Source organism: Balaenoptera acutorostrata, chromosome 5 (genome assembly GCF_949987535.1).
Source record: "Balaenoptera acutorostrata chromosome 5, mBalAcu1.1, whole genome shotgun sequence".
NCBI classification, from domain to species: Eukaryota; Metazoa; Chordata; class Mammalia; order Artiodactyla; family Balaenopteridae; genus Balaenoptera; species Balaenoptera acutorostrata.
In genome coordinates, this window is record NC_080068.1 from 15,820,837 (window position 1) to 15,842,939 (window position 22,103).

Here is a 22,103-nt window from a genome sequence, read left to right on the forward strand (position 1 = left end):
TGGGCATTGGTATTACTCAAAATCCCTTCACTGAGGATTTCTAATGAAGTGAAATTGTGCTTTTCAGCAGGAAGGCCAATAATTGATGTACCACAGGAGAACACAGGAGAAAGTTGTAGTGAGGCTGTGCACAGGTCATGAATCTTGTTAAATGGTACAGTGTGATGCTATTATTGTAGCAGACAGCTGTGATTTAGGAATAACCATGTTTGTTTGAATAGTATGGAATTAGATAAAAGATTTGATCTTACCGAGTGTTAGAAACAATCTGGGAGTGTGCAGTGGAATACAGACTCCCTGGGTATTTTTGTATTTGCTTAATCTGACTTCAAAGGCACTCTTCTACAATCAGCAAAACCACCTGCTTGCTCCTATCACAAGGAAGCCATGAAAATCTGTTTTCATCATTTAAGCTTTGCATGATGAGAGAAGAATTTTTATGGAATTTTATGCCTACATGGTTTTAAGAGTATCTTTAAAAAATATATTCAAACTTCAGAAACCCAAAACTAAAAGCCAATATCAAGTGCCAACCTTACAGATAATACGTTTCTCTAACTCCAGTTTTCCTTTTCCTTCCCGCAGTGTCTAAGGCAGATGGGGAAACTCATGACAGAATGCTGGGCTCACAATCCTGCTTCAAGGCTGACAGCCCTGCGGGTTAAGAAAACACTTGCCAAAATGTCAGAGTCCCAGGACATTAAACTCTGAATTGAGGGCAAAAAATAAGCATCTCTGGAGAAAGCCAGTAGATACTCTTCTGTTTGTGGGCAGAGCAAAAGATGTTCCAGAAGCATCCACAGTACAAGCCGTGAACATCGTCCTGCTTCCCAGTAAGTCTAGCCTCACCTCTCAGGGAGCAGCTTGGACAAAGAGAAGTTCCCAGAAACACGGATTCATCGTGTCTGTTTGTAGGAGGGAGAAACTGCTTGGGTAACTTGTTCAAGATATGATGCATGTTGCTTTCTAAGAAAGCCCTGTATTTTGGGATTGCCTTTTTTTTTTCAAAAGATGCTTTAATTTTGCCAAAATAAAACAAATAATGTAGATGTTTTAAGGTTTATACTATTATAGTTTAAATAATAACAGCAAAGTTCTTCCCAGAAACTCTCCTGGAAGGTAAATTAAAATACGTGTTTCCATTGGTAAAATTTTGTTGCACTCTACCAACCAGCAGTCGGTGAAGTTGGAGAACAGAATGGAACTCATCTTCAGAGCCCCTGCGCCCCACGCCTCTTCAGACCACTGAGGCCAGGCCTGCACCGGGGCGGCTGCAGCAATGTGAATGCACCCGGGTACAAGCACCACCTGTCTAGGACCACGTTTGGGGATTCCTACAGGTGACCTTTTGCAGCTTTATAGGATATGGAACAAATGAAGGTTTTATGTGACTGTTAGAAGTAAATGTTGACACTATTCTTCAGAACCGCTTTGTGTTTCTGATTGTGTTAGGCTTTTTCTTTCATGGTAAAGTCCCTTCTTTTTCATTAAACACAAAGCTTTTTTTTTTTTTTTTACGTGCAGAGTAAGAACAAACATTAAGCACAAACAAAGCTTTTTTTTTTTTTTACATGCTTTTGATCTCTCAAATGAAGGGATCAATATTCAGTATAAAATTGCCATCAGTTGTGTTGAAGACAAGGCGCTTGAAAATAGAGATGCTTTGCTCTTGTGCTGTAAGCAGATCGTGTCAGAAAGGTAGAGGATGAGGGTACAGGTGCACGTGGCTTGTTTCTTCTGTACGTGGAAGAGCCCTTCACAGAAGCGCAAGGGGAAATGTATGCACAACTTATTATGTACAGACAAAGATGGTTTCTTTTTGTTATTATCTGCCTTTTTGATGTCTGAGTTAAGGGAAGGAGAGGAAACATATGTTAGGTTAATTTAACTAATTTTAATTTTAAAATAGATAAATATAACCTCCAAATGGGACAGCAGAGGAATGCTAGTGGAGGCCACAGAATATTATGGCTGCTGTGATTTATTATTCTAGAATAGATATGGATCGAGTATGTATATCTTAATATCTTATGTGATAGCTTCACATCTTAGGAATGCTGACTCAGTTTATTTTATTCTCATAACATTCAATACACTTTTTAACTTATTATTTTTTCTTCTCTGTGGCACTTGTGCAAAACATCTTTTCACCTATTCAATTATGTGGGGTTTTAACTTTTGAGCAACATGAATCAAATCATTGACAGGGCCAGTATTCCTTAGCAACAGGAACCTAATAAAGGTTAAAACTGTATACATCCCTCTCAACTTTATTCATTTACTTCCTGACTGTGGTTTTCTTTTGCTTCTTAGAAATTCTGTAGTGTTTAGTAAAGAACTGGAAAGTACCCCCCTGCCCAGCCCTTAAAAAAAAAAAGAAGATGTTCCTTCCAGAATACTCCAGGGGGCAGTGTTTTATAACACATTTTCATTTCACCACTTGGTGGCTGAAGGATGGAGGGTTTTGAAAATGTGACAGCTGCATTAAAAATGAGAAAGCATTTTCCTCACTTCTGAAGTGGGCTTGCACTGGTGACTTGTTCCTCCAGAAAAGCATCCTAGAGCAGAGACCAGCTGTGAGCTGTGCTTACGGTTTGGGAGAAGCATAAGGAGAAACAGTGTTCTGTATTCAGCATTCACTCCCCAGTGCTTCATAACCACGTCTCCTTTGTAAAAAAGAAAGAATATTTCCTTAATCCTTGAATATGAAAAAGGTTTCTGCTTTTTCAAAGATTAAAAACAGTTGGTTCCAAATATAATCAGAATGCTGCTTTTATTGATATTAAGATAACCTCAATAGCAGTGTAAAGGTTCCTTTCTCTTGTGTCAAATCGTATTCTTTGTGATAGCTTAGGCGTATGTGGCTAGAGCTAAATGTGATAGTCATCTGAGCCTAGGAGAGAAACTTCAGTGCCTCTAATCAGATTGTCTATGAAACAAATAAGTAAACATTTATGTCAGTTAAGTGGGGACATGTTCGTGTTTCTTGATTTTCCCTAAATTTAAGCGATGCTGGGCTTATCTCTGAGGTAAAAATGTGTTTTCTTTTGGGTAAGTTCTTATACATGGATAACTTCAAATCAGAATATATTGTGGAGAGATGATGATTTCAAAGTAAACTAGATTTCTAGGGAGGTGTTGGTTCCTGTAAAGAATGGGAAGAAATTAAAATAGTATCCAAATTTCTTCTATATTATTTGTTTAGTTACTTTGGAAAAATGAGTAGCTTCCTTTCTAATCCCCAGCCTGATTTACTCACTATGAACATTTAAAAATTATTCCAGAGATACTTAAAAAGACCCATTTAGTTACTATAGTCTTTCAATGAAACAAGAATTTATTTATGAATAGAGTTTTCTTTGTATCTTACCAAAATCCACCTTGCTTAGGGAATATTAAATTGTTCTTAAAGAGACTACCTACTCACTTCCAAATAATTCATTCTGATTTTTAAATTTCTGGTACCTCAGAAGTGAATTTTATTTTTTTGTTTTGTCTTTCAACAGAAGAGTGGGAACCTGGAAATAATGTAGTTGATGCTTACTTTTAGGACTATTTCAAAGCCTAAAATTTTCTTCTAATCTTTTTCCCTGCAAAGGAATCCTAAAATACTACTTGTTGGCTAATATAAGTTTTGTATGCTAAGATGTTTGGGTTTATAGTTTATGTATGTCTGTATATATTATATAAATATATATGTATGTATAAATATTATGTTCAGTTTGGAGTCTGGCACAACTCCATTATGTGGATTAGAGCGTAAAATATTATAGAGGATAAAGTACTAAATGAAACGTAATATTTATTTATAAAAAGGTGTAGATTGTTAAATCACAGGCGGCCGTGCTATGAACATTGTGTGTGAGGAGACCGGCCCTTGACCTCCTGGAAAGCACAGCTCAGAAGTCACTAGCGACCATTCTTTTTATTCTCAAAACAAAGCTTCTCAGAAAACACGCTAAGATTTTATTTACAGGGAATTCTGTGACACATTTCAATTGCTGTGTGATCAGGTAGAGCAAGTCCTGAGTAGTGACTGACTTTCACGTTTCTGCAGTCATGCCTATTCATTAGAAGTTAGTGTTTTATGTTGTTGGTCTGTTCTGGTTCTTCTTTGTAGGTGAAAGGCACTGAAAGAAGTACAGTTTCTTAAAACTTGAATAATTCTGTAGTTATATCTCCTTAGAAAACTTAGTCACATAGCCGTGGAAACGAAAGAAGGCATCAGAAGTGACTTAATTTAGCGGTTATCATTCCTTTTGTAAAACAAAACAAAAAAACAATGCCATATTTTTTGGAGAAAAGTTAGAATATATAAGGGATTTTGTTGTCTGTTTCAAAAGAAGACTCATTTGTGTTCTTTTGGGGAACCAGTGCCTTATTGAATTTGTATATACTGTAATTATTCAGGACTAGGGAACAAACAATTGTATTTGTTACAAATTGTATATGGCTTTGTTTTAACATTCCCCCGGAATAAAATGGTTTCATTCTGCTCTTGGAAAGAACATGTCTGTTATCTTATAGTTGTGCCTTTTTTCCTCTTTAAAAATTTCACATTGTAGCAGGCGGGGAAGGCAGCCATGGAGAGCGTTGCAGGTAAGTGTGTACATCTGGTGGCAGGAGAGCAAGACGAGTGGTCTGATGTCTCCTGTTTTCTCTATAATTAGGAGGCACGGTCATCTGTTGAGAGTGAGAGGAAAGGTAGAAAAGTTGGTGACAAGGTCTAAAATTGCATCGTAGGATATCCCAGCCGGATGGCTACAGGCAATGCCGAGGGCCCTGTTAAGATGAATGATGCTAGCTGTGGCTTAGTGGCCAAGGTGTGGCCCCTGGACCACCATACGGCCCGCACGTGAACCCGCGCTCCCTCGTTCTCTCCGCTCTGTGACGGTAGGCGTGTTGTGCCCTCTCGAAGACTCGGTTTCTTCCCCTTGAAGCTGGGAATAATATTAATCTCTACTGCATGGAGTGGTTCTGAAGATGCAATGAAATAATCCATGCACCAAGCATGAGGTAAGCATTCAACTAACACTCAATTGCTAAATATTAGCTATTATTACAAATTCCTTGTGCCACTCTTCTCTGGAATTTGATGATTTTATTTTTCTATCAGCAACCCAGTGTAGGCATGGAGACTGCGGCCACTGGATTCGTTCAGGGTTATCAGGCATATGCAGCAATGAGTCATGGAAAATCAGAATTATCATCATCAAGGGGATGGCTGATGTGGTCCAGAGGAAGGAGGGGATTAAAGAGGAGGCAGCTGATAGGCCCAGAGAAACAAGGTCAGAGGACAGGGAACCATGCTGGGGTCGAGGTGGTGCGATAGCGGTTACTGAGAAAGGGTCTGTGTTCAGAATCAGGGTTTCAAGGAGGGAGTAGCAAGATCAAGGACAGGCTGAAGGTATGATCACAGGGGTGGGCAGATTTATTAGTGGATGAGATTATTGGTGATGAAAGAGGAGCCCAAAAGCCAGGGTTCCTGGATTTTGAAGCCCCCCAGGATGGTGGCAGTCTAATGACGTGAAGATTGTGAGGCAGGGCTCTCCAGGGCCTCAGGGGAACGGGGGGCAGTCAGTGAGGGGCAGAGAGTGGAGACAGAGGCTGGCGGGGCCTGATGGCCTGACGTACGAAGGAGTGGGGTTCCACGCCAGGGCAGCGGCCTGGAAGGAGCACAGCCGTAGGAGAGAGACTCCACCCTTCTTCCCGCCTGTGAGGCACGTGGGCTGTGGAACAACCCGGTTGTTGCTGTGGTTTCTGAGTCCGCGTCCCCTGGAGAGGAGAAACCCCTCTGCAGAGGGAGAGGGAACTTGCTAGGTTGTTTGTCCATGGACTGGGAATCCTGGAGGGCAGAGAGCAAAGTCTGGTTTTGAGGGCATCCGTTGGAGACTGGATTAGGAGAGAGGAAATCCAGAGTTGTTCGGGCGCAGAGACTACAGGCGGGCTTGCATCTCAGTTACCAGGGGCTCCAGAGTTTTTGTGTGATTGGCTGTGTTTAGCCAGCTGCACTTATGCCAAGAGAATTCATCCCAGCCTTGGGATTCAGATCGATTTAACTCCCATCCCATGGTTTTCACCATCTCAGTGCTGTGGAAGAACACAGTCTGAGCCCCAATCTTCTCCCCCTGTAAATTGGGACAAAATTCCCACCTCACAGAGCTCTTAGGAGGAACCAGCGAGGTGAACGTGTGAGGAATGTGATGGCCCCGCACCAGCTACACAGCAGGTAGGTGCTCATAAATACTGCTTTTCCTCGCTGACATTAGTTTTACAGGATGTAAAGATGGCAACGTTTAAAACAAGCCAGAGTGTGCAGTGGTGGGAGTGGGGGGACACCTCTCCCACCCTCTCTGCACCCCACTTCTCTAGGCTGTGGGCTTTCCCGGGACCCAAAGGCAGAGAGAGAGTGAATCCCAGCTGAGGCGAACCGCGTCTTCTTTTGCTCTGCTCACTTTTCAGTTGCAAGCTTGGTTGTTCCTTCTTGTCACAGCAGCAAAGTACAGGTGACCCTGCTCTCAGAAGGACTTCTCTTCCTGCAGAGTAATCCCCCCCCCCCCCCAGGTGCTGGTTGTAACCGGCTACAGGGAGCTCTGGGGCTGATGGGGGTTCTTTGCCCCGGCCGCCCTCCTGAACTCTCCAGTGACTCTAACCCCGAGAGGGGGCTCGGGCAGCCTCCCACCCCCGACGTGACTTGGAAAGCGTACGCGTGCTTTCTTGGGTGCGGTTTTCCCAACAGGAATGCCGGCCACCAAAGCTCCAAAGCGAGGTTCGAGGGACGGTGGTGGGCTGAGTCTGCGCTGTCACGTGCTTTCTGTGCGCAGTACCCTTTTGTTCTCTGCTGAGTTTCCATTCTTGTAATGGAGTTAAATTCTCAGCCATGGGACCCACGTCTCCCTTCTGCTTTACCCAGGTTCCGGCTTACACATCGCCACCGCTGCCTCAGCCCTGACCCACAGCTGGCTTTGCGACCCCCGTCTCGGATGAGTCTTAAGTCGGGGGGGGGGGGCTGTGCTCAGGGCTGCTCCAGTTGCCCACAAGCTCTCTGGCTCAAGCCTGAGGGGTGGGGTGGGGTGGGACGGGAGCCTCCCATCAAAGGCGCTTCTCGGCTCAGCGCCTGCATGAGGAAAGGGCTGCCGCAGAGCTCCCCCTGCGCATCCGAGTCTCTCACGCGCATCACCCAGAGGCGGTGGCGGCTGTGCGCCAGCAGGTTGAGCAGCTCCGCCTGGCGTTCGCTGCAGCGCTGGGCATCCTCGCCTTTCATTTCCTACCTACTAGTGCCGCCGTTGGCAGACTGCAGTCACGTATCTTTGTAAATTTTATTGAAGTACAGTTGATTCACAACGGTGTGTTAATTTCTGCTGTACAGCAAAGTGACTCAGTTATACATATATTTTTTCATATTCTTTTCCATTATGGTTTATCACAGGGTATATATTTTTTAACATCTTTATTGCAGTATAATTGCTTTACATTGCTCTGTTGCTGCTGTATAACAAAGTGAATCAGCTATACATATACATATATCCCCATATCCTCTCCCTCTTGTGTCTCCCTCCCACCCTCCCTATCCCACCCCTCTAGGTGGTCACAAAGCACCGAGCTGATCTCCCTGTGCTATGCTAGCTGTTTTACATTGGGTAGTGTATATAAGTCCATGCCACTCTTACTTCGTCCCAGCTTACCCTTCCCCCTCCCTGTGTCTTCAAGTTCATTCTCTACGTCTGCATATTTATTCCTGTCCTGCCCCTAGGTTCATGAGAACCATTTTTTTTTGATTCCATATATATGTGTTAGCATGTGGTATTTGTTTCTCTCTTTCTGACTTACTTCACTCTGTATGACAGACTCTAGGTCCATCCACCCCACTAAAAATAACTCAATTTCGTTTCTTTTTATGGCTGAGTAATATTCCATTGTATATATGTGCCACATCTTCTTTATCCATTCATCTGTCGATGGACACTTAGGTTGCTTCCATGTCCTGGCTATTGTAAATAGAGCTGCAATGAACACTGTGGTACATGACTCTTTTTGAATTATGGTTTTCTCAGGGTATATGCCCACTAGTGGGACTGCTGGGTCATATGGTAGTTCTATTTTTAGTTTTAAGGAACCTCCATACTGTTCTCCATAGTGGCTGCATCAATTTACATTCCCACCAACAGTGCAAGAGTGTTCCCTTTTCTCCACACCCTCTCCAGCATTTATTGTTTGTAGACTTTTTGATGATGGCCATTCTGACTGGCTTGAGGTGATACCTCATTGTAGTTTTGATTTGCATTTCTCTAATGATTAGTGATGTTGAGCATTCTTTCATGTGCTTGTTGGCAATCTCTATATCTTCTTTGGAGAAATGTCTATTTAGGTCTTCTGCCCATACTAGGATTGGGTTGTTTGTTTTTTTTGATATTGAGCTGCATGAGCGGCTTGTATATTTTGGAAATTAATCCTTTGTCAGTTGCTTCATTTGCAAATATTTTCTCCCATTCTGAGGGTTGTGTTTTTGCCTGTTTATGGTTTCCTTTGCTGTGCAAAAGCTTTTAAGTTTCATTAGGTCCCATTTGTTTATTTTTGTTTTTATTTCCCTTTCTCTAGGAGGTGGGTCAAGAAGGATCTTGCTGAGATTTATGTCATACAGTGTTCTGCCTATGTTTTCCTCTAAGAGTTTGATAGTGTCTGGCCTTACATTTAGGTCTTTAACCCATTTTGAGTTTATTTTTGTGTATGGTGTTAGGGAGTGTTCTAATTTCATTCTTTTACATGTAGCTGTCCACTTTTCCCAGCACCACTTATTGAAGAGGCTGTCTTTTCTCCACTGTATATGCTTGCCTCCTTTATCAAAGATAAGGTGACCATATGTGCGTGGGTTTATCTCTGGGCTTTCTATCCTGTTCCATTGATCTATATTTCTGGTTTTTGTGCCAGTACCATACTGTCTTGATTACTGTAGCTTTGTAGTATAGTCTGAAGTCTGGGAGCCTGATTCCTCCAGCTCCGTTTTTCTTTCTCAAGATTGCTTTGGCTGTTCGGCCTCTTTTGTGTTTCCATACAAATTGTGAAATTTTTTGTTCTAGTTCTGTGAAAAATGCCTTTGGTAGTTTGATACATATTGCATTGAATCTGTAGATTGCTTTGGATAGTATAGTCATTTTCACAATGTTGATTCTTCTAATCCAAGAACATGGTATATCTCTCCATCTGTTTGTATCATCTTTACTTTCTTTCATGAGTGTCCTATAGTTTTCTGCGTACAAGTCTTTTGTCTCCTTAGGTAGGTTTATTCCTAGGTATTTTATTTTTCTTGTTGCAATGGTAAATGGGAGTGATTCCTTAATTTCTCTTTCAGATTTTTCATCATGAGTGTATAGGAATGCAAGAGATCCCTGTGCATTAATTTTGTATTCTGCTACTTTACTAAATTCATTGATTAGCTTTAGTAGTTTTCTGGTAGTATCTTTAGGATTCTCTATGTATAGTATCATGTCATCTGCAGACAGTGACAGTTTTACTTCTTCTTTTCCAGTTTGGATTCCTTTTATTTGTTTGTCTTCTCTGATTGCTGTGGCTAAAACTTCCAAAACTACATTGAATAATAGTGTTGAGAGTGGGCAACCTTGTCTCCTGATCTTAGTGGAAATGGTTTCAGTTTTTCACCATTGAGAACGATGTTGGCTGTGTGTTTGTCATATATGGCCTTCATTATGTTGAGGTAAGTTCCCTCTATGCCTATTTTCTGTAGGGTTTTTATCCTAAATCGGTGTTGAATTTTGTCAAAAGCTTTTTCTGCATCTATTGAGATGATCATATGGTTTTTCTCCTTCAATTTGTTAATATGGTGTATCACATTGATTTGCATATATTGAAGAATCCTTGCATTCCAGGGATAAACCCCACTTGATCATGGTGTATGATCCTTTAAATTTGCTGTTGGATTCTGTTTGCTAGTATTTTGTTGAGGATTTTTGCATCTATGTTCATCAGTGATATTGGCCTGTAGTTTTCTTTTTTGTTCTGACATCTTTGGTTTTGGTATCAGGGTGATGGTGGCCTCGTAGAATGAGTTTGGGAGTGTTCTTACCTCTGCTATATTTTGGAAGATTTTGAGAAGGATAGGTGTTAGCTCTTCTCTAAATGTTTGATAAAATTCGCCTGTGAAGCTATCTGGTCTTGGGCTGTCATTTGTTGGAAGTTTTTTAATCACAGTTTCAATTTCACTTCTTGTGATTGGTCTGTTTATATTTTCTATTTCTTCCTGGTTCAGTCTCAGAAGGTTGTGCTTTTCTAAGAATTTGTCCATTTCTTCCAGGTTGTCCATTTTATTGGCATATAGTTGCTTGTAGTAATCTCTCATGATCCTTTGTATTTCTGTAGTGTCACTTGTTACTTCTCCTTTTGCATTTCTAATTCTATTGATTTGAGTCTTCTCCCTTTTTTTCTTGATGAGTCCGGCTAATGGTTTATCAATTTTGTTTATCTTCTCAAAGAACCAGCTTTTAGTGTTATTGATCTTTGCTATCGTTTCCTTCATTTTTTTTTCATTTATTTCTGATCTGATCTTTATGATTTCTTTCCTTCTGCTAACTTTGGGGTTTTTTTGTTCTTCTTTCTCTAATGGCTTTAGGTGTAAGGTTAGGTTGTTTGAGATGTTTCTTGTTTCTTGAGGTAGGATTGTATTGCTATAAACTTCCCTCTTAGAACTGCTTTTGCTGCATTGCATAGGTTTTGGGTCATCGTGTTTTCATTGTCATTTGTTTCTAGGTATTTTTTGATTTCCTCTTTGATTTCTTCAGTGATCTCTTGGTCGTTTAGTAGCATATTTTTTAGCCTCCATGTGTTTGTATTTTTTACAGTTTTTTTCCTGTAATTGCTATCTAGTCCCATAGCGTTGTGGTCAGAAAAGATACTTGATATGATTTCAGTTTTCTTAAATTTACCAAAGCTTGATTTGTGACCCATGATATGATCTATCCTGGAGAATGTTCCATGAGCACTTGAGAAGAAAGTGTATTCTGTTGTTTTTTGATGGACTGTCCTATAAATACCAATTAAGTCCATCTTGTTTAATGTATCATTGAAAGCTTGTGTTTCCTTATTTATTTTTATTTTGAATGATCTGTCCATTGGTGAAAGTGGGTTGTTAAAGTTGTCTACTATTATTGTGTTACTGTCAATTTCCCCTTTTATGGCTGTTAGCATTTGCCTTATATATTGAGGTGCTCCTGTGTTGGGTGCATAAATATTTACAATTGTTATATCTTCTTCTTGGATTGATCCCTTATCCTTATGTAGTGTCCTCTTTGTCTCCTGCAATAATCTCTGTTTTTAAAGTCTATTTTGTCTGATAAGAGAATTGCTACTCCAGTTTTCTTTTGATTTCCATTTGCATGGAATATCTTTTTCCATCCCCTCACTTTCAGTTTGCATGTGTCCCTCGGTCTGAACTGGGTCTGTTGTGGACAGCATATATACGGGTCTTGCATTTTTATCCATTCAGCCAGTCTATGTCTTTTGGTTGGAGCATTTAATCCATTTACATTTAAGGTAGTTATCGATATGTGTGTTTCTATTACCATTTTCTTAACTGTTTTGGGTTGTTATTGTAGGTCTTTTCCTTCTCTTGTGTTTCCTGCCTAGAGAAATTCCTTTAGAGTTTTTGTAAAGCTGGTTTGGTGGTGCTGAATTCTCTTAGCTTTTGCTTGTCTGTAAAGGTTTTAAATTCTCCATCGAATCTGAATGAGATCCTTGCTGGGTAGAGTAATCTTGGTTGTAGGTTTTTGCCTTTTATCAGTTTAAATTAATGTCCTGTCACACCCTTCTGACTTGCAGAGTTTCTGCTGAAAGATCAGCTGTTAACCTTATGGGGATTCCCTTGTGTGTTATTTGTTGCTTTTCCCTTGCTGATTTTAATATTTTTTCTTTGTATTTAATTTTTGATAGTTTGATTAATATGCATCTTGGCCTTTTTCTCCTTGGATTTATCCTGTATGGGGCTCTCTGGGCTTCCTGGACTTGATTTCCTTTCCCATGTTAGGGAAGTTTTCAACTATAATCTCTTCAAATATTTTCTCAGTCCTTTTTTTTTCTCTTCTTCTTCTGGGACCCCTATAATTCGAATGTTGGTGTGTTTAATGTTGTCCCAGAGGTCTCTTAGTCTGTCCTCAATTCTTTTCATTCTTTTTTCTTTATTCTGCTCTGTGGTAGTTATTTCCACTCTTTTATCTTACAGGTCACTTATCCGTTCTTCTGCCTCAGTTATTCTGCTATTGATTCCATCTAGAGAATTTTTAATTTCATTTATTGTGGTGTTCATCATTGTTTGTTTGCTCTTTAGTTCTTCTAGGTCCTTGTTATAAACGTTTCTTGTATTTTCTCCATTCTATTTCCAAGACTTTGGATCATCTTTACTATCACTACTCTGAATTCTTTTTCAGGTAGACTGCCTGTTTCCTCTTCATTTGTTTGGTCTGGTGGGTTTTTACCTTGCTCCTGCATCTGCTGTGTGTTTCTCTTCTCATTTTGCTTAACTTACTGTGTTTGTGGTCTCCTTTTCACAGACTGCAAGTTCGTAGTTCCCGTTGTTTTTGGTGTCTGCCCCCCAGTGACTAAGGTTGGTTCAGTGTGTTGTGTAGGCTTCCTGGTGGAGGGGACTAGTGCCTGTGTTCTGGTGGATGAGGCTGGATCTTATCTTTCTGGTGGCCAGGACCACCTCTGGTGGTGTGTTTTGAGGTGTCTGTGAACTTATTATGATTTTTGGCAGCCTCTCTGCTAATGGGTGTGGTTGTGTTCCTGTCTTGCTAGTTGTTTGGCATGGGGTGGCCAGAACTGTAGCTTGCTGGTCGTTGAGTGGAGCTGGGTCTTAGTGTTGAGAAGGAGATCTCTGGGAGAGCTCTCATTTATTGATAGTATGAGGGTTCGGGAGGTCTCTGGTGGACCAACATCCTGAACTCAGCTCTCCCACCTCAGAGGCTCAGGCCTGGCCAGAACACCAAGACCCTATCAGCCACATGGCACAGAAGAAAAGGGAGAAAAGAAATAAAATAAAGTTTTTAAAATAAAAAATAAATTATTAAAATAAAAAAATTAAAAAGTAATTAAAAAAAAGAGAAAGCAACCAAACCAATAAACAAATCCACCAATGATAACAAGGACTAAAAACTATACTAATAAAAAACGGACAGACAGAACCCTAGGACAAATGGTAAAAGCAAACCTATACAGACAAAATCACACACAGAAGCATACAGATACACACTCACAAAAAGAGAAAAAGGAAAAAAATATATATATTAAAAAAAAAGAGCAACCAAATCAATAAAGAAATCTACCAATGATAATAAGATCTAAATACTAAACTAAGATAAACACAAAGCCAGAGACAAATTAGGTGCAGACAGCAAACCCCAAGTCTACAGTTGCTCCCAAAGTCCACCACTTCAATTTTGGGGTGATTTGTGTCTATTCAGGTATTCCACAGATGCAGGGTACATCAAGTTGATTGTGGAGATTTAATCTGCTGCTCCTGAGGCTGCTGGGAGAGATTTCCCTTCTCTTCTTTGTTCACACAGCTCCCGGGGTTCAGCTTTAGATTTGGCCCCGCCTCTGCGTGTAGGTTGCCTGAGGGCGTCTGTTCCCCAACCAGACAGGATGGGGTTAAAGGAGCAGCTGCTTCGGGGGCTCTGGCTCACTCAGGCCGGGGGGAGGGAGGGGTACAGATGCGGGGCGAGCCTGCGGCGGCAGAGGCGTCGTGACGTTGCACCAGCCTGAGGCGCACCGTGCGTTCTCCCGGGGAAGTTGTCCCCGGATCACGGGACCCTGGCAGTGGCAGGCGGCACAGGCTCCCGGGAGGGGCGGTGTGGAGAGTGACCTGTGCTCGCACACAGGCTTCTTGGTGGCGGCAGCAGCAGCCTTAGCGTCTCATGCCCGTCTCTGGGGTCTGCGCTGATAGCCGCGGCTCGCGCCCGTCTCTGGAGCTCGTTTAGGTGGTGCTCTGATTCCCCTCTCCTCGCGCACCCTGAAACAATGGTTTCTTGCCTCTTCAGCAGCTGCACACTTTTTCCCGGACTCTCTCCCGGCTAGCTGTGGCGCACTAGCCCCTTCAGGCTGTGTTCACGCCGCCAGCCCCAGTCCTCTCCCTGCGATCCGACCAAAGCCCGAGCCTCAGCTCCCAGCCCCGCCCGCCCCGGCGGGGGAGCAGACAAACCTCTCGGGCTGGTGAGTGCTGGTCGGCACTGATCCTCTGTGCGGGAATCTCTCCGCTTTGCCCTCCGCACCCCTGTGGCTGCGCTCTCCTCCGTGGCTCTGAAGCTCCCCCCTCCGCCACCCGCAGTCTCCACCCGCGAAGGGGCTCCTAGTGTGTGGAAACCTTTCCTCCTTCACGGCTCCCTCCCACTGGCGCAGGTCCCATCCCTATTCTTTTGTCTCTGTTTTTTCTTTTTTCTTTTGCCCTACCCAAGTACGTGGGGAGTTTCTTGCCTTTTGGGAGGTCTGAGGTCTTCTGCCAGCGTTCAGTAGGTGATCTGTAGGAGTTGTTCCACATGTAGATGTATTTCTCATGTATCTGTGGGGAGGAAGGTGATCTCTGTGTCTTACTCTTCTGCCATGTTGAAGCTCCTCCCCTATCACAGGATGTTGAATGCAGTTCCCTGTGCTGTACAACAGGACCTTGCTGTTTATCCATGCTGTATAGTACACTAGTCTGCATCTGCTAATCCCAGACTCCCAGCCCATCCCTCCCCCAGCCCCCCACCCCTTGGCAACCACAAGTCCATTCTCTCTGTGCAGACTTTATTTAAAATCGAGTCTCTGAGGGTCTGGCCTCCCACTTGCTTTCTTCCCAACTCCCCAGGGCCTCTGACAGCGGTCCCCAGACCCGGTCCCCCCATAACGGCTAACCTGGGGGCTTAAAACACTCCCAACACCCAGGCCCACGAAGTCAGGTTCTCTGAGGGTGAGATCCAGGCCGTTGTGTTTGGTAAAGCTCCTCCCATGACTGAAGTGTGTGGAGACGCTTGAGAAGCACCGTTCTAGAACCTCATCCTGGCCCGAGGGACGTTGGGATTACTATCTGTGCAGAATCCAAGAGCGTTTCTGCCCTATGAAGGAAACACCACCTGACTCTTCACACGGAGGGCTTTGCTGTGAAGAAACAAGGAAGGTGGCACTCTCTGTTGCTTATAAATATAATTTATTACCTGTTTAAAAATTCTTTTACATTGTGTACATGTTGGCTGACAGGATAAATGCAGGCAAATTTACAAACCGAGGGACTGCAGGAAAATGGGGAGAGGAAGCCAGGGAGAGAGGAGAGACGCAGCCAGAGCCAGCATCCCTCGCTTCCAGCACACGGGCAACACGGACAGGACCCCAGAGAGCAAGCCTCCGCAGGAGTTTTCTAGAAAAGGAATTGCATAGAAGATACAGCAAGAGGGAACTCCACAACAACAAGAGAAGTGTTCCGTATCCGAAAAGCCAAAGTTGTGTCGTGTTTAAAAAAAGAAAGACAACAAAGCACAAAACCTTAATGTGACATTTCTGCAGTTGAACTGTTCCCTAGGGAGTAGCAGGTGGCTGGCACGGCTCTTCACCGCAGACTGCTGGGGAGATTTCTCCAACAAACATTGCTTGTCTTCTTTAGAAAGAGCGAAGAGGAAGCTCACCAACTTGTGACAGGTCAGCATTAAACTCAGTGAACACATACAACACCTTGACACACAACACACACACACACAGGGGTGCTGGTCCCTGCAACTGGGCTAAACGCATCCCGTCGAGGGTGAGGTCTCACTACCAACGGGAGGCCTGGGAAGGAGCAGAGGGGAGAATGCAAATCGCACATTCAGCTTGTTCCGACTGCTGGCCAGCACTTTCCACTGGCTGTGGATTTCTTGTTCTTTTATGCTGCTCTAAACAGGTTTAGCACCTAGGACATAGTTCGGGTCATGATTCTTGGAGGTTGCCTCACGGTAGTGCTGATGTTCAGAGGTCAAGGGCTCATCAATTCTTAGGCTGCCGATCAGCAAAAATTGCCTACAATTCACATTCTGAACTCAATGCTGATGGTTATTCCACCCTGGGTAGGTGCCGTCAGGTTCAGCAGCAGCTGTGATAGTGCCAAGTCCAGGAGACTTTTGGAATTTAAGGTTGGCACGTAGGATTTGAGCATGTTTGTTAAATTAAAGACCCTGAAGTGCTACGGCCTCAGCAACTTAGAATTTTGCTGAGGCACAATCTGAAATGGCATGTTTAGAGGCTGGCATACGGTAGCACATGCTTTGCCTGGTGGGCAGCTGACCTTTTCTCAGGGCACCTTCCTTGTTTCCTACTCCATAGCTGGTAGGCCAAGACTCTCCTGACATTCTGCAGGGATTCCGAAAGATCTCTGGACAGTTCTCTGCAATACACAAAAGTCTAAGTATACAGCGGGCTGGGAAGTAGCCTCTTATACCTGCTTGGTTTTGTGTGCTAGTGCATTTGTGGAGTTCCTGTCTGTCCTGGCAACACCGCCGTCGACCATGCTAAAATAGGGCCGGGAGTGTACGTTACGTTTTGTTTCATGAGCCCATAAATATCCTACCTGTAGATCAGTACAGGGAGGTGACAGGGCCACTGAAAAAGCTGGGCGCCGTGAACTCTTCTGAAGACAGATTTTTAGAGCAGGATTTCCCAAAATGGGAGCAATCACAAGGCTTATAAAACTACAGGATCAGGAAGTTAATTGTTAGTCTGTATCGGAAACCCACCCAGTGACATACAAGGCCATCTCCCTACTTTTCAAAAATAGGAGGTTTCAGGCATGAATTCCGGAGATATTTATGACTCCATTTGGCTTACTTGACCTGTATGAACACAGGCTTAAATGAACAATGCTTACAATGTATGTATTCCCCTCATGCCTATTCCATGGGGGAAAAAAAATCAATTGAGAGGCAAAGGAACTATTTCAAAGTCATCATTACAGCCAGAGAGTATACAAATAGATTTCTTAGGGTAAAGAAACAGCACTTCATTGCACAGAGGCAAAGTTCTAAGGATTTCAGTCAACATTAGCTCAGTAAGGTTAAAAAAAAAAAATACAAAAAAACCGAAAAAGCAAAGTGTAATAGTTGGTGCTATGAGGCACTCGAAAGGTAAAACAATATTTGATTACCTTGAGATAATCAATAATAAAAATATTTTCCTTATTGGATCCATAAAATCTAATGCTCATTGACCATCATCATCTTTACAGATAGTCGGCTTTGAGCAATGGCATTCTGACTCACAAAAGCTTGCCTGTTCTCAGAAGATGGATAAAACCCAATTTCACTTTGGCTGTTTCCACAGTCATCCCTGCTTTCATCGGCCGTGGACCTGGACTGAGGACTGAGGCCTCCGTGCGAGACTGATACCTTGACCAGAGCAGCTGCTCAGCGAGAGCCAACGCTCCCATTCGACCTGCAGACTGAGAATTCGACAACTAAACTTTTTCTACCTACTTTACCCTCTCTTGCAGGTCAGTAATTTTATTTGCTTGACCCCATGGGGGCAGACCTTGTGGTGGCAAAGGCTGTGAATTCTGAGGAGACAGTGATCATCTACTGCTCCCTTCCTCAAACATTAATGACAGAGACAGCGGAGTCAGTGGGCCAGGAGCACAGCTGCTGTGTCCCCGACACAGATAGTTCACACTTACGGACACATAAGCAAGAGCCTTGTCTGCTCTTCTCCAGAAGTAGGAAAAAAAAAAAAAAAACTCGAGTATACTATTGGAATGTTTAAGATATCTTTCTTATAGGAGAAATACCTCTAAAAAAATATTACTGTGTAGTTTCTCGAGTGTCCTGAACTCAGTCTCCATGACTTCTTCCTAAACAATGGTTCTAATATTTGAAAGTTGGGAGATTAAAATCTACAAAATCATAGTATATAAAAAAATGGCTAATGGTTATGCAATTTAACAACGGACACCTCACCCCAAATATTGCCCTGCCTTGGAAGAGCTCACATCGCTCCTGTGACAATATGGGGGTTTTTCTGGGTAGCTGAGCTGAGTCTCCATACTGGTGTTCCTGCTGTTTATGAAGAGGCTACTGGCTGTGAGCTCCTCGGTGTTACATGTTTGGTATCACCTTGTGCTCAGTTATCAGTTCTGAATCTAACTTCTGTTCCTTCCAGATCACTTAAAGGAAATTTCAATGAGTCTGGTGGGAGGAAAATGAACACAGGAGGAAACCTCTGCCTTTAGATCCCCAAATTCAGAAGGAGGCTAATTTCTCCTCCTTGGTTATCAACCACAGTTTCCACTTCATTAGACGCATTATTTTCATTTGTATATATAAAACTTATTTCTAAGTGGATGCTTCTTACACCCTCAAAAATAAATACTAGAGAACTAAAAGTAAGATTTAAAACATATAAAGGCCCAATGAAAAATATAAATATTAAAAATGACAACTCTTCAAAAACTGTTTTGTACAGATTTTTATGTACTTCGATTATTCCGATAACCAAAACCCAACTTGAGACGTGTTGTGTATGAACGAGTTAGTAACAAACGTACTAGGCTCATGAGGACATGTAATTTTTGGTATGGCTAATTTAAGTGAAAAACAATATGAGAATAAGAAAACTATACTTGAAGTGAAAACTTCCCCACGTCTATTTGTCATAAAGGTCCTGTAGACGCTATAGGTATCCATTCCCTTGGTCAAACTTTTCCCGAGTTTTCCTATTAGACTCGGTAGGTTGTGTTGTCCACCACTAGATGGCGTCATGCACAAGTGATCGATTTTTTTTCCCTTCCAGATGAAGTAAACTGCTCTTTCCTCACAACCTACATAGAAGCCCGAGGAGTGACTGACAGGCAGGACATGTTACAGGATGGCTGATAAGGGGGCTCCCTACGTACTGAACTGTTGAGTCTGGATCTTCTGAGTTTGAGAGCAGTCTGACAGCGATTACTTCACTGCCCCGAAAGAAGGAAATCAGAATCGGCAGGGAAAATTATTTGATATAAATGTAAATGCTGTGCTGTACCTATGGAAGTTGCCATTCACCTGATTGATAGGGAACATAACAGGGTCTAATGACAGATGAATACCTCACTTACAGGGACTCAACCGCTCTTCCCGTTCCTGCTGCTGAGATGTAGAACCAAAAACCACGAAGCACCCAAAGTGAACCCCAAAGGCCCTCCCCCTCAATGGGGGCCTCAAAAATACAGTTCCTGCTGTGTTCTATAGTTCTGTGTTGATGACTTTTTTTTAGTCAGTTTTGGAATTGGTTTATCTGAATACTACATATTTGCTCCTTTCTATTTTTCCTTAGGTATCAGATGTCTAATTCTTGACTTCCATAGATGACAGCCCCCCAAACCAGTAAGGGTGAGTAACCTTGAGAAGTTATTTTAAGATGCAGCAATGGACAACAGCTCTCTTTCCTCCTCCTGTTTAAAAATTATTAAATTTTTTTTAATGTAGAATATAATTTTACTATCTTTTGGTCAAAGATGCATCGGTTATAAGCATTATCCACTGAACTTGTTAGTGCAATCTCTCCCTTTCACAGTAAGTGTAACATATTCTTATATATGGTACAGGGTGTGGTCTGAGAGAGATTATGGAATATGTATCTAAAACAGAAGATAAGAAATAAAAGGCAGGAAAGAACAGGCTCCCCACAAGGTATCAACAGTTTCTCGATGATGAGGATGGAGGAACCTGGGAATATCAGAAAGTTACTAAAATAGTCAGGAGAGGAAATATATGTGGAAAGAAGGGGAAAAGGGTATAAAATTATTTCTAATTCAAATCCAGTCAGCAACTTGGATACCTCCAGCCCAGAAGTTAACCACAGCCATGTTTTGAAAGTTCTGATTCATACGCACGGGTGCTTGTTGTTCAATCTTGGTTTGGCTCCTGGGCTGTTGACTCTTTATTCCCCACCTGCTGAATGAATGGAGTTCCTGTGTTAAAACAAAGAGCCTGTGATGGTCCTAAGGAAATACCATAGTTTACACAAAGTAGTCTGTTGACTAACTATTTTTCAGTTAAAAATTTTTTTAATTAAAAAAATTTTGACCAAGACAATAATAGAACATAATTTGCAACTAGTCAGGAAGGCAACTGGTCCCAAGAGAGGAAAGAAAGTGATAATAAAGGGATGCCATCTCTGGGTGAACAGCATGATGCAATGACACAAAGACAAGACTTGAAAGCATAACAAATATGTTACAGGTTAGAATAATTATCTTCCAAGTCGGAACTATCTGAAAGGCATAATGTAGCCTGGGCGAAAGACTAGCTGAATCTTTAAATGATCCAGGTCAGCGTCCATTGTGGTCTTCATACTGATGAAGGAGACTGGGGGCATCACAGTGGAAGTCGAGCATTTTAGAACCTTGAGCTGATCTAGTCCCATCCCTTCCATTTACAGGTGAGGAAGCTGAGGTCCAGTGAGGGTAAATGACTCTCCCAAGGTAGCACAGCTAGACAATGACAAACCCAGAAGGAGAACCGGTTTCCAGCTCAGAGGCTGTTCCTTCAACCACATTGCCTCCAAGGTAGACAGAGGACCCACGAGAGGCGTGTGGGGCTGTGTGACCACAGTGCTGAGTAAGCCTGAATCAGAACACTTCTCATGACGAGACTCAGAGGACAAAGCCCCCGCCTGAGCAAGCTCAGAGACCAGACTGACAAAGCCAGTAAGCGTTTACCTCCTTTCCAGGCAGAATGATGGAAGAAAGATAAAAGGTCAAGGAAGCAATGCCTGTTTCATTAAACTGGTGACCGCGCCCACCTTGTTATGAGAAGGTGCCCGGGTCAGGTCAATACCTAAATACTAACAGTACTGCTAACAAAAACAAGTTTAAAAGAAAATCCTTTTACTAGAATACCTGTAATTACTCATCAATAATAATAATGATGATAATAATAATACCTTTTAAAAAAAAAAAAACCACTTCAAGTTGCATATTATGCACACACGTTGTGAAAAAAATGCTTGTTGGTGTGGTTGAACATGAATCCCTGTCTTCCCTGCCATGCTGTAGCTTTATTCCCCAAGGGCATGAGGTGGGTGCCCTCAAGGAATAAGGGAGTCTTAGCTCTCTCTCCTTTATACTTAGATTCTCCACTTCTTCCCTGATACGAACAGTAACACTGGTTCTACAAGTTCTAGAAACAGAACACTGATGGGAGGATTATCGGAGACACTTGATGCACATGATTTGTAGGAAAAGTCTGTGATTTCTCTGTAAATTACTAATCTGAAAGAGACACAGCAAACCGTCCACAGCTTCAACTTCAAATGATTTAAACAAAAATAGAACGAGCCATGGACAGTGTCTGCATCCCTGTCCAATTTGATGTAAACAACGTTTGTAAGAAACTGGGTTTGTTAAGAAAGTTTATCCATATATCTGGATAGCAATAAAAAGCGTTTCCTAGGAAACTGTAAGATCCTGTACCACACAGCATACAGCCCAACTAAGAGGAAAATTAGGTTGACTTCTAAATTCAAGATACACATTTGTACAATTGTTCTTAACTCCTGTGACGATGTCCGAGTAGAGTGGGCATGTATATTGGTAGTTGTGTCTGTCTTCCTTCTCTCTCCCGCTGCAATCTTGCCTGTGGAGCTCACTGGTCTAGACGGGGTTTCCTCCTCAGCTCTGAGCCCCTGGACGTCCACAGACTCCCTGTGACTCTCCTCCTCCACTTTCAGCCCCAGCCTGGGTCAATACTGCCCTTCTGCTGCTAACGACACTACTGTTTCATGTCTTCCCATTTCCTCCAAGACAGCTGCCAGCACGCTCAGGTTTCCATCTGGGAAGTTCTGTGCTTCCCAAAGATCCAGGATGACGCCAGTTGGACTTGATTTGGTGGCAAAGTAATTCAAGTACCTGTAATTGGTAATGGGAAAATGTGCTGAATGGTGTGATTTACGGATCTGTTTTCCTTTCAGCTTTTACTAAACCTTTTCGTTACTGCGTTTCTGTTAAGTATAACCGGACCCACCTGGGAAACCGTGGCTTGCAGTGAGCCGTCCTGAATAACTAGCCCATACTTAATTAGGTCAGCCCCAGACAGGAGACGTGATGCCTTAACTTTGTTAACCTCAAC

The 22,103-nt window shown here is 42.6% G+C and overlaps 2 protein-coding genes across 7 annotated transcripts in view; one reads left to right on the forward strand and one right to left on the reverse strand.

The window, feature by feature from the left end:
- BMPR1B (bone morphogenetic protein receptor type 1B) overlaps positions 1-4,470 on the forward strand; it is a 439,992-nt gene extending 435,522 nt beyond the window's left edge. For all 3 annotated transcript variants that reach the window (XM_057547292.1, XM_057547293.1, XM_007184078.3), the window contains one exon: positions 586-4,470. In XM_057547292.1, the coding sequence (XP_057403275.1) occupies positions 586-711 (126 nt within the window). In that variant the 3' untranslated portion in view covers positions 712-4,470. The remainder of the gene's footprint in view (positions 1-585) is intronic.
- A 10,729-nt stretch (positions 4,471-15,199) lies between these two features.
- UNC5C (unc-5 netrin receptor C) overlaps positions 15,200-22,103 on the reverse strand; it is a 401,808-nt gene continuing 394,904 nt past the window's right edge. For all 4 annotated transcript variants that reach the window (XM_057547099.1, XM_057547098.1, XM_057547097.1 and 1 more), the window contains one exon: positions 15,200-21,883. In XM_057547099.1, the coding sequence (XP_057403082.1) occupies positions 21,718-21,883 (166 nt within the window). In that variant the 3' untranslated portion in view covers positions 15,200-21,717. The remainder of the gene's footprint in view (positions 21,884-22,103) is intronic.